Below are 13,094 nucleotides of genomic sequence, written 5' to 3'. Positions count from 1 at the left end.
TTGTGACAAGCCATGAGAAAAGCATCAGGAATTACCCCACTGACAGAGGTGACATTGCTGCTACATCACAGGGTCAGCACTGATTTTTCCCTGGATATGTGACTCAGATGAACTACAGGGAGAACGAGAATACCTCTGCCTCAAAATGCAAGTTATTAACACTTTTGTCTTAGCATGCAAACTACCTTCACCCATCCCAAACTTGTTGATTCAGGAAAATGCCTGCTCATCCTTTTTTTAGGGAGGTGAGGCAAAAAATAGCTGCTCAAACACCATGAGCAGATATGGAACCTGGAGCTACTTCATTTAAAGAGTTTTACAAGCACAGGATATTTATTATATGGTCACTGAAAGGCATAAAATCTCAGCCTCTCCCTCTACTGATATCTCAGTCAAGGACAACAGGCTGAGAATGATCTTCATCTTAAAAAAAAAATAGACCCAAAGAGAAAAAATAACACGGAGTCTTTGCATGTCACAAAAGATATTCCCAGAAAGGGGTGAAAAGGGAGTCTGTGTACAACAGAGAGGTTTCAACTCTCTGTAATCTACAGGGAAGCAGAAAAACACAAGCAGAGTTCAAACCTCAAGGGACTGGTAGAGATTTTCCACACCTAGAAATGGACTGGAGATGAACAGATTATGATATATGCAAGAAAAGAATTCCAGCTCTGAGACAAAAACAAATTAGCTCAGTGTTTATATATCACAGAGGCCAAGTCAGACGGCTCCCCAGTGCATGGTCCCACTGTGACAGGAATGACAGCGTCATGGCAAATTTATGAACTGAGTCAGACACAGAAATCTGGGAAGCTAGTTCAAGGCAATGATTGAATCTCTAAAATCCCTTGCCTACACTTAGCTGTATTAGAAATTACAGGCAAAATACCTACCTTTCAGATCCTCATCTTCAGTTGTGGTGTTACAGCTCTCTGTGGAACCCTGCACGGCAGAACAGAGCATTACCAGGCATCAGCAGTTGGGAGAATGAGCAAATAGTTTTATTTCTTAGTGAAGAAAGATGGGGAAAAGCACAAATCGTTGGCAGGGATGGAAAGGAGAGGATGATACAAGGAAGATTTGAATGTAAGCAGGCCAAATACAAAGCATAACATAACAGCATCTCTGCTCAGCTTTTGCATGTTCGAGCTCTTAACCCAGAACTTTTACAAGTGTGGAAGTTACCAAACTCTGTCAAATTAAATCTAACAAGAGTTGCTTCTGTTTGGAAGAATAGCCACAAGAAGCTACAGAAGGGCTCCTAGGCTTTCTCAGAGGAAGTGTCCGTTTGCAGGAAAAAAAAATTGCCTAAGTGCCTATATCTCCTCTTCCATCCCACATATGAAAGAGAGTGGTGGTTGTACACCACAATAGGAAAGATGTGTTGCTATCTGAACAGTTGTCTTTACTCAACCTCTTTCAGAGATCCACAGCCATGTAACACAACCCTCCTAGTCTATTGTCAGCAGTACTCAGGAGCATGCTACAAACCAGACATTGGAAAGGTAGAAACTGAATTAAGACATGAAGACAAGAACAAGAGAGAAGCAGAGGTTTTTCTGACAACACTCCCATCCCTTACCTTTATGCCATCTGTAGCATTATGGACAACAGTTGTTTGAGGCTCCTAGGAAAGGATGGAAGAATCATTAAACTCTAGTTCCAAAGCATTCTCTAATTTACTTTCACTCCCCAGCAAGTGGAGAAAAGGTGACTGACAAGTCAAATCAAATCACAAGCTCCAAACAGCACACGTGTGCCTGCGTGCGTGCGCACACACTTCCTGCGCAGCTTTCACTAAGAGAGAGGCTGCACTAAAAGCTACAGTCACAAGGAGACAAAGCCCCCAGCTCCCCTGCAACTGCCCCTAATTCCCAATTCGCTTCCAGTGAACCAGGCTGCCACAGACACCAGGGGGCAACCAAGCAGCCAGTCTGCACCCTCTGCAGCCGTTAATGAGGCAATGACCCCTCAGCAGCATCTTCACTGGAAAATGCTTCAGAAGAGGAGAGGGGGAAGAAAGGATAATACTGGGCTGGGGCCTTTGTCTCCCAGTTTTTGGAAGGTGTTTCTGAGTATTTTACCCTAAAAAAGGGACATTCATAATTTCCATAATAAAAATAGGATGAGCCAGACCACCTCAATGCCTCAGAGGAGTTGCTAAGGAACTGTGAAAAAAGGCACATTTTTCTAAAAGTCTCTGAAATTAGCTCCAATTTCAATAATAGCCATATTTAATAATTTAGAAAGGCTCTCCCAATATCAAAAGCATAATGAAAAACTAGTGAAAGGAAAGCAGAAAATTATGAAGTGTCCCAAGAATCCTTCATTCTACAACAAAAAAACTCCAACACCAAACCCCACCCTCCCATGCCCCAAAAATGCCAAATCCAACTCTCCAGAGACAGACAACAAAGAGCAGCTACCAGGCCTATGGGTGCTAACTAGCTCCTGCTCATCCCTTCATTAACAGGACAAGACTTCAGGATCTTGCACCATCTCCTCCCACTGCTGTTGTTCCTGCTGGGTGGCTCAGCAAGGGCATCAGGGACAGTGCTGGGCAGTGCTGTACACTCACCCATCTGCCTCTGCCACCCGCTGCACTGCTGCCTGATCTTCCATGGGCACTGAGGCAGGCCACACACCCAAGCTGTGCCATTCAATGTACTTGGCAGGGGCACTGTACTGGCACTGTAGAGCTTGCACACAGGCCAAACAGAAAGTGTCAGCCCAGCAAGTCAGTGAGCTGCAGGAGATCAGCCACTCAACTGAGCAGGCCAAATAGGCCAGCAAAGGATTCTTCTAAAAACCCTTTGTCTGCCCTTTCTTCTTTGGTGTCCTGAAGTCCATCCTCCATTTCCTGAATGTTGGAGAGTGGATGGAGCTTGACACTCTGTTCTTCAAAACCATCCTCCCCAAAGCCAGCAGGAACAGTTGAACAGGACACACAGAACTATATAGGGGTGGCACACGGGGAAGTCCAGGCAAGCTGCGATCCCCACATCCAACCACAGCTCTGCTCAGCACCCCCATCCCAAAGCCTGTGAGGCTGTGATCAGGCCCCACAGTAGCACAGGGACACAGACAGAACGAAGCCAAAACATAAGCTGAAACAGAGTGGCACAAGCAGCACTCGGGAAGGGGTTGGGAGGAGAAGGGGAGAGGACAGAATCAAAATGAAACCAAACAGGAAAAAAAAATAGTGGTTGGGGAAGATACCATGGACGTCTGCACTGGGGGTGTTTCTTTTGCAGTGCTTACTATACTGGTTTTGTTGTTGCTCTGTGGCTGAGACAGAAAAACATGGTTTTAGTTCCCATGCTGGGCAGCAGAGGCAGCAAGAAAATGACAGTATTGCTTCAATCCCAACCATCTCCTCAGACCCTCCCCTCCCCACAAGCTCAATCACCAAGAAGAGAGAGGAAGGAGGAGTGCTACCCCAGTTGCTGGACATCATTCTTCCCCCAGAGGCAACAGAAGTTGTACAGATGTACCAAAATTCAAATGCAAATGGACTGCTAGAGCTATAAGGAAGGAAAACAGAAGGCAAAAAGGCAGCAGCCCAAAGGGGTGGGGAGAATCCTGCAACGAACACTAACAAAAAATATCTGGTGAAGGAAAATGAGACACGGCAGCTGTCCTGAGAGAAAAGACTACAGAAGTGAAGAACACACAGTAGTCATGGTCTCAAACAGGGCACAAATGGGAGTCAAGTCTGAGGTGTCCCAAAGTGTACAGAAACAGTTCGAGGTATGTGATAATGCTGAGAGTTCCAGGGAATCTAGTGAGCCAAGTAAGGTCAGCCCTAGAAAAGGTAGAGAAAGGGTAACGTATAATATGTTGTATCCCTGCTGTAACCTGAACAAAGAGACTTCAGGACCAAAACATTGAAAGGAATGGGATTGGGACATAAGGAAAAGGCCATATAGTTCCACAAGTAGGAAGGTCTCTGGATGGTGCCCAGCAGGTTTTCATCTTTCCCCTCTTCACACTCTCTTGTAGCTGTGGCAGAAGAATAAAATCTCCGTATTCTGCATTCATACAGCACAACAGTGAGGCCATCACCAGCTTGCTGAAAAGAATAATCCCATCAAGTCATGTATGTCAGGAATGAACCAAGTCTGTGTTTGTAGGAAGCCAAACCTATCCATAAGTACAGGGTTCCTAGCCCACAAATCCAGCCCACCTGTGATCCCCACCCCAGGCTATGTCTCTTTTGCTGCTAGACACCAGCAGCAAGGTCAAAATTGTCTCTGCAGGAGCCTCGCTCACACTCCTGCGTTTACAGATCAGGGCCCCCGATGGGAGCTCACAGTAGTGTGCCCTCGAGTGGCTCTCAATCCCACTCAGGGAGTGCAAACTCATACTGCAAAACATCAGGCCCTCATCACCACACCACAAACACCACAAAGAATGGAGAAGTCAAATGCTAAGATGGAAAACATCTGCCAAAGGTATAATTATGTTAACCAGTGACAGATCTTATAAGACCGAGACTTAAAAAACATCTACTAACACTTCGGCTTTTCTTCACAAGCAACAGGTCTTGGCTTTACTATCCCTTTTGGAGAGGGAAGAGGAGAAACAAAAGAGGAAGATGGGGCAGGTGGAGGAGGGAGAAAGTAGAAGAGAGAGAGGCAGAAATGAACTCTTTAGAATCTAGTCTGTGGGAAAAAAAACCTTCAAACATTTACACTCAAACTTCAACCTAAGAAAGGAGAAATATCACAGAAATTATGGTTTGCTGCCTCTTTCTATACATTCCTGCATTGTCCTAAGACACTGGCCTTCCAAGAGTTTTGTTTTATGCATGTATTTCCAGCCTGATGGCCGAAGAGATGACAGGTCATTGTGGATGTCAAAGAGGAGCAGATCAACCTGAAAAAGTTAATCCCAAGCTATTTTGTGGCACAAACACAAACTTCTGACAATGGTCCACCTGTCCACACAGCACTGAGGCTCTTGTACTTCTTCAGAAACAGTGATCCTAATGCAGAGATCTATCTTCCAAACCTGTTCCAGTGAGAGTAAGGTAAGCAACTTTTCTTAGTCCACTGGGATAAGAAAATAAAATAGCATGGAAGAAGCTAGTGGAAAAATAATTCCACTGTTTTGGAAGGCTTTATAACTAAGGCCAAATGAGAAAAAAACCCAACAAAACAACCAAAACCTAAACAATATCCATGAAGCCACTGTTCCAAATTAAAAGTTGACAACAGCCTGTTAGGAGTGTTATGTTGCCTTATGAAGTGCAAAGCCCCACATACTCAAAGCACACAGCCTACCCTCAGTCTGCACTGAGCACCCAGCTCACCCACGATATTCTTCCCCAGCCAGTGGGCTGAAGAAAACGAGTATCATGTTTGCTAGTCCAGAATTGGATAGCATTTTACTACAGGATAGTGTCCCAATTAAATTAGAGTCAGCTTAGCCTGCATGTTTTTCATACTCCTTCTCAGGTGAAGGACGGCATCTGACATGTTGAGCTTCCTGCACACACTCATGTCATGTGGCCGTCTAACCACGTGCTTTTCCCTGGAAGAAGCTAGCCTTTCCTTCCCAGAGGTGCAGGCAGCACAGCCAACTCTTACCCCTCTTCACCCCTGCTGCCAGCCAACATCCGTCACTGGCCAGGGTACAATCCTTGGTCATTCTGTACAACTCAAGTTAAAAGAAGCCCATTCACCTAAAAAGGTGCTAGGACCTTCTTAAGATCTGTAACATGATTCATTTTGACATAGCAGTTGGCAACAATTCCTGAGCTCGACAAGAGACAGACAGACAGACAGGCACGAGCAACACAGAGGGTGCAAGAGAAAGAAAACAGACCAGTGCTCATACCGTAGGGACACACACACAGAGCCAACTAAAAGAAACTAACTACCAACCATGGGCTGTCTCTGGTTATTCAGCCACTTTCACTGCTTCCATGTTTTCAGAGGCTGATGCTTACATGGTTTACATATCCCAGCTGCTTTAAAACAATATGCAAAGGGAATTTAAGTATTGCTGGCAGTGGGCAAATTTAAGTATTGCTGGCAGAAGGGCAAGAAAGGCACAGTGAACTTCTGCCCCGCACAAAGGCAAGGCTGGTGAAAAGTTAGTCACTCATTTCAGATTTTCAAAGCAGTACTTTGGAATTACTTTTTTTGTGGGTTTTTTTTACACAGTTTTAAGGTGTCATTGAAAGAGGAAGAGGAGAAATATCTCCCAGGTAGTAATGCAAAAACAATTATTCTGCTGTCTTGATACTGTAACGTTCCCACTTCTATCTGAAATGGGGGAAATATTTTTGTTATTTTTCTGTGCATAGCAGATAATAAAATAACTAATTATTGTCCTTTGGTTACTGTTCGTATCTTGGTCTCAAAGTGTGTCATTGGGCTGTGTATGACTTCTGACAATATGACACTGGCCAATTTCCTCTTTGGACCCTTGAGAGTGGATTTGACTATTTTCTGAACAAATTCTATAAATGCCAAACACCTTGATGGATGAGAAAGGAAATGAACAGGAGAGGGGGGGCAGTTACTGGGTATTTGGTCATGCTGGGATACATAAACAAGGTCAGGGACAAAAGGAAGTTTTGGATTATAAAGGCTCTGAACAAATCTTTTCAGTAAGTATGCTAAAAAAAAGAAATGACTGGCAGCTGTGAACTGCCCAGTGGTGCTGTGCCCACACATTTCATCTGAACGGTGGAGCCCCATCACTCTCTGCCACATTTGGAGTGACTCCCAGTTTGTTCTACACTGCAAGACTCCTATCAAGGATGACAGCACCAACACCAGGCAAAGCACCTGTTCCTCTTTTGGCACCTCTGCAACAGAATGACAAAGCCTCCTGTCCAGGCAAGGCACACACCTGCTCTGCTGAGCCCAGGAGAACCACTGCCTTTTTCATTTCACACTCAGAGCTGGCAAAGTCAAACTGAGTTGCCAGCAGCTGGATTTTCTGCACAAAATGGGAGCTGTATGTGGCCAGAGGATCACAGAGCCCTTTTGGTGAGGACATGGACCCCTGAGTGCACACTGACCCCCCCTGCCACCCCCTTGCACGGACATGCTATGTAGGGTGATGAGCACAAGCCGAGCGTGCATGGCATGGAAAATGGCGGAGGCACGAATCGCAGGCAGCTTACGGGAGGTGCTCACCATCAAATGCACACTGGAGCTCGACTTCCTTTTCTGGACACACCATTGAGAGAGGGAAAGAGAAGGGAAGAGAGGAGATGAGAAGAAAAGCACAGAAACTATTCACACATTAGTGTGCCAGCAAGGGCCCCCCTGCCGATAATGCTCCCCTGAGGCAGGTACAAGCAGCAGCAGAAATGCACAGACACGGAAAAAAGGAACAGAGAGAGAAGTCACCATTAAAACACACGACTACACACCAGGGGAAAGGGCAGGGCTGAAGAGCCCCATCCCCTCAAACACTGAGGTCAGAATATAGGTGCCCCACACACTGATATAAGGGGAGAAGAAGAGAGAGCAATATATATGCACAAGATGTGGGGTATAAGGGGGTCTCTCTGTGCTCTCGCACCTCAGAGAATGGGGCAGCTTCTCCAGCCAAACTGAAGAGGTAGGCAGAAAACCCCTGCATGTTCACATTTGGAGAATGCAGAGGTGTGTTTGCAACTCAAATTAGAGGGTAGGGAGGAGGCCACAGCAGAAAGGCACACGCAGGGACTAAAGAAAGAAAGGGAACTTGTGTGCATAGCATGGGGAGGAGAAAGGCTCTCTCACATAAAATTTGGGCCTGATTGGAGAGGTGCACTAATGCTCAAACATGAAAGACAGAAGCACTCAATCAGTCAGAACACTTTGCACTCTCATATATTGGGAGAAGAACAAACAGGTTCAAACACTACTCAACCTTCTTGGACTCTACTCTTGTTCAATGGCATCTTCAGTCATCTTCAAAGACATCTTCACACCAAATTGCACTCTCCAGTAAATGAGGCTCAGCACGCACTTCACTCCTCTTTCACTAAACTCTCAGTGTCATCCAGTTCAAGCTGAGCCTGGCAGGTCTTCCAGCATTACATTGCTATGCCTTCCCCTTGCTGTCTCCATGCACATTTTCCATCTGCCCTTTTCCTTTGGTACTATCTAGGCTGTTCTCTGCTGCTTCCTACAGCCTAGCCCACAGAGTGGTACAGGATAGCACAGCTCACGTCAGTCAAAACCCACGATGGCGTGGGCTCAGGTCTGCAGCTCTGGACTCCTGCACACTACCACAGCACCCCCTGGAGCAGCCTGTGAACACAGAACAGGCCACGGAGTTGTAGCTCCACACTTCATACACTTGCTGAGCCTTCACAGCTCTTACCTTGCATATTGCCTTCATCCCTGCTATCCTCACAGCAGAGCTCAAGCACACACACACACACACTGGCATGTGTTTTAAAGCAGAAATGCCCATGTTCACCTCATTCCACAGAACCACATTCCTAATCACGCCACGCAGTCCACAGTCACACAGCCACTGCATGGACAGACTCAAACTAGCAAAGCTTCTGCCTCATCTGATCTTTAATTCCAGAACAGACTCTGATCTGTTCACCATTTGGCTCACAAATCTTCCATTTCATGGAGGCATAACACAGGGCTCATCATTACATGGTTTACAATGGTCCTCTCATGTCTTTCAGGACAATTTAGCTTCTCCACAGGCTTTTCCTCAAGCTGGAACTAAAATAGCATCTACTACCAGTGCATGAATATAACTCTTAGACTGCCATCAACCCAGAGAAAACCTTGTACCCCATCACAACAGGGAATTTTTAACCGGGAAAAGTGGAAATTCACAACAATGAAAAACTACTGTTTTTACTTTTAAGGTATCCTGTAAGTTGCAGCAGACAAAAAGAAACTATATGGATACTATTGTCTCTAAGAAAGACAATCTTATTTGAAATTCATACAGACTTCCAGAAAGTTACAAAAGAAAAAACGGACAGAAAATGTTAAGATACAAGCAAAAGGTTCAATAGGAAAAGAATCAACAAAGGCATGCAGAAAACAAACATCCTCCTACACAGAGGCACAAGTAACACTGACACAGGAGGAAACAGAACCCTCTACAGATCAGAACTTTAAATCAGAGTACAAGCTACATTTAAAACAGTGTTAGTCTATTACAGGGCATGATGTAGTGTAGAAATCCCAGAAAGCACATTATTACTGGCTACTATAATAACATGGAGAAGAAAAGCTAGATTGGCAGTATGAAAAGGGCAGGGAGTGAGGTCTGTGTTATGACCAGAGCATGAAAATACTGCTAAAACACAAGACAGGTTAGATAATGCCAACATGAGGCAGTGGCAGTAAGTTCTAAAGCATCAACATTTATTAAGTCAAATCATATACAATCAAGTTACTAAACAAGATCAATCTCCCAGTACATCTTAAGAGCTGCATCAGAACCATCTATTGTTACCTTCCCAAGGTGACTAGCTGAGTGAGCAAAGCTTTTTGTTCTTCTTGTAATGTGACTGCAACTTAGCGAAGTAAATAAGAGAACAAAAGTTTAATTATAGAGTTCTCTTTCCCTTCTATAACACAGAACACTCTAAGAACTACTAGGGAGAGCAGAGATGTTGCAGGGAAAGAAAAAAAATTGTTAAAAGCATCACAGCCTGGTAAAGTACCTCACAGATCACTTTAAGGGTTTCCCTACACCTGAGTGATTCTCCCAAGCAGTACAGACAACAAACCTAGGGATGAGTGTTTGTTAAAGTTCTATTTTTGTTATGTGTGTGAATTTTAGGTGTTCATCTCTCAAAGAGGAGCAGATTCTCTGCAGTGAAACTTAAGTTTTGCTTTAGGTAACAATAACAGAAGTCAGCAGGTGACAGAAGACAATCTGAAGAATCACTTTCTCTTCAGCATGGCAGCAATGCTAGAAATGGTGAGCATAAATCAGTCCACAGCACATACCAAAACATACTATAAGAAGTAGAGTGGTTCCAGGCAAGGTCCCATTTACAGTCCTGGGAACTTAACATGGCTATTTTATTTTTATGACAGCTTTCTGTATTTCCATCTTCTACATGCAGTTCTCCCCCAGTCTGACACTGACAGTATTTATGTAAAAATATCATGCTTGAAGCAATTAATATTCCTATGGAGAGTATAATCATTTCAGAACTTAAGGTAGGAAAAAAATGTTGAACTAAAAGCAGATCATCATAGTGAGAGTCATCTTGAACCAGCAAATTTGAGGTCCTATTTCTACTTCTGCTTCAACACTTTTTGTGTGATGCTGAGCAAATTTAATCTTTGTCAATCCATCTTCTCTCTTGCCCTTTTGTCAGCTTGTCTATTTAAATTGTAAGCTAAGAGGCAGGGATTTTCTGCTTAGCCACCACTAGCTAAGCACACCAGACCCTTGATCTCAGTTGGTTTTTTCCAGGCATTACAACAATGCAATGAAAAACTGACTGCATCAAAGATGGATATAATGTGCTACTGGATGTCAGCACTTAAACAGATCTAAAGCACTCCCCAGGTGTCTTGCATAACACAGTTCAGCACAAAACTCTGCTGCTCAGATGAACTTGGCTTCTCCCTGTTTAGCTTCAACATAAACAATCTTTAAACAGTATGGCTTTAAGATTATAACAAGTCCAGATACAGAGATAGGAGCATTAACTCCTGTTGGTCACTGTGTGAATGTTACTTACCCTTGCAGATTTTATAGGTTCCTTTACCTTGCTACTGTGCCTTCTCTGTTTAAGGCATGCTTTCAGCAACTGCTTCCCAGCAGCCATGCCAGTTTACAGAGCATCCTTCCTTCCCCACATACTCTTTACTGGGCAAAGGGCAGGGAAAGTGGTACACATCAGGCATAAAATGTACACTTACTGCAATATTCCTCACAAACAGCAGAACAAATGATACTTGGTACCTCTTTGCAGTTATGTAACATATAGGGCAGATTTTAGAACATTAACCTTGTTAAACCAAATGAATGGATTTTTCCTCTTTCAGCTGAGCTATTCAGCTTTTATTGGGAAAGAAAACAGAGTGCATGTGGCAGAAAGACAAGGTAGAAAATCAAGAGACTTGGCAGAGCATTGCAAGTTAATGCCGTTAAAATCTCCTGCATCCCACAGCATGCTCCACAATTTACTATCTACAAAGTGTTACAGTGGGCCTGAGGAACATTATTGATATAATTTTGTAAATCCTAGTCACAAACCCAAGTGGTCAGAAGTAAAGAAGAACAAAAAAAAAAGAAACTGACAAAGAGCTTAGAGAAGGACCAATTAAAAAACAATTACCATTACATGCTTAACTGAAAATAAGACTTTGTGCATTAAAAAATTCTGATTATAGAAATGGGTCTTACAGGCCCTGCTAGAACTGGAAGCACACACAACCTCTCACATCAGCAGGAAGTGAAATACCCCTTTGGAAAAAAGGGAACACAACTCTTTGAAGTGCTACGCAGAGGAAAAAAAAAATCAGCAGTAGGACTGTAACACTCACTACAGGGAGCCCAGATCCTGACAAGCTTAGAGGAAGGACACTCAGCATAAAGTGTCCTTAATCTTCATCCAGGTCTTTACCCCAGCCCACTCCTTAACCCCTCTCACCTTGCAGTATATAGCAATTCCAGATTAGAGTCAGAAAAGGGGAACAAGAAAGCAAAAAAATCTGATTTGAAAGTATCTAAAGTAAAATTTTAAATGGCAGATGCACAATGTTGCTCATAAATTTAGAATCTTAAAAAAATACCTGGGACCTACAGTGATGACCACAAGATATCTGGTATGTTACAGGGGCTCTGCAACTCCTCACTCAGTATCTTCTAGCCTCACTTTCTGGATTTGAAAGCAGAAAACCACATTCCTTGGGGATAAAACCTGGGCCTTCCTGCTGCTACTCCAACAGCTTGGATCCAAATTCTGCTTGAAGAAAGTGAGTGCAGCACTACAAAGGTTTGGTGAGCAGGCAGAATTTAAGATTCAAGGCAGTTTAAATCATTCATTATTTAAGATAATGGAAAAGTTCTCAAGTGCCAAGCTGATGAAATATCTACCAATTAGCAGAATTAGTACTTGAAATAGAAGCAACAGTGCAAAATTAAAACCAGGAATGCTTCAAATAAAATTTGGAAAGGAATTTGCTGAAGAGAGCAGTCACATCTATGGAAATTTATCAAAACAACCCCAGTGTGGACAAACTAGTATTGGAATTTTTTTAAAAAAATTTTCTTTCCTGTCCTCCCCTCCTGATTTAAACTTCTCCCACTGCCTTCCAAAAGGGTCTGATCCAAGTAAAATGCATGCATCCTCATTGCTTTAGTGCTAAATTTTCTTCAGTGAAGGATGAGAGCTTATTGCTAGAGAAACAATAATTGTGCATTTTTTTTTTAGTATCAGCTCAACAAAACTCATGCTCAGATCACACATATGACTATCAAATCATTTCTCTCTCATTTATGCTAAGTCAGCAAGTACATGCTGTACCTTGCATCAGAAATTCACCAACATAAATTTTCATGGAGTTATTGCAAATAAAACTCCAGAAAGATGTATATGTCTCACTCAAGCTTGTGTAATACTATCTAATAGAAATTCCTCCTATCCTTGTCAAACAATGCAGAATTCTAGCACAGTCAGCTCTCAATACCAGCCAAAAAAAGGGAAAGTTACCTCCAACAGAAAGTAAATTAACAAAAACTGGTGCTGCTTTTTTCTCAGTGTCTTCAAAGCCATTAAGTTTTACTCTAGTGTAATAATCTATTTGTGGAAGAAATAGTCTTTCAATTCTTATCTACTTTGTGGATATCTGTGACAACAGTCTTAGGGTGCATAGTCACCCTGCATCAGATAAAATCAATGAAGAAACTGAAACATATTTTCTCTCAAATCTCCACAAAGAGCTGGTTTCCAAGAAGGTTGTAAGAGACAAACAGAAAACTCTACAATCAAACAAACAAGTGCTCTTATCAGGAGGAAACATGAGAAACAGCCTGACCAGATGGTATGTGGTCAGCAGCAGACTCCAGTTAGAACTGCAGCATGCAGTGCTTGCTCTAAACCTACACTGGATGTAGAATAATTTATATAGGAAGTGGGA

At 43.2% G+C, this 13,094-nt stretch overlaps 1 protein-coding gene across 11 annotated transcripts in view; it reads right to left on the bottom strand.

Annotated features, from left to right (window-relative positions):
* The window catches only part of CAMK2G (calcium/calmodulin dependent protein kinase II gamma), a 119,402-nt gene that overhangs the window by 12,945 nt on the left and 93,363 nt on the right, over positions 1-13,094 (bottom strand). For 4 of the 11 annotated variants that reach the window (XM_039727294.1, XM_039727288.1, XM_039727291.1 and 1 more), the window contains exons 14-16: positions 3,220-3,288; positions 1,583-1,627; positions 894-942 (exon numbers count right to left, since the gene is read on the bottom strand). In XM_039727294.1, coding sequence (XP_039583228.1) covers positions 894-942; positions 1,583-1,627; positions 3,220-3,288 — 163 coding nt within the window. Of the gene's footprint in view, positions 1-893; positions 943-1,582; positions 1,628-3,219; positions 3,289-7,154; positions 7,188-13,094 lie in introns of all 11 variants that reach the window. The other 7 variants (XM_039727289.1, XM_039727292.1, XM_039727296.1 and 4 more) reach the window with 3 other exon arrangements.

The sequence above is a fragment of the Passer montanus genome, unplaced genomic scaffold (genome assembly GCF_014805655.1).
Source record: "Passer montanus isolate IOZ18808 unplaced genomic scaffold, ASM1480565v1 scaffold61, whole genome shotgun sequence".
Lineage (NCBI taxonomy): Eukaryota > Metazoa > Chordata > Aves > Passeriformes > Passeridae > Passer > Passer montanus.
The sequence above is the reverse complement of the archived record's forward strand: the minus strand, read 5'-3'. Positions and strand labels throughout refer to the sequence as shown.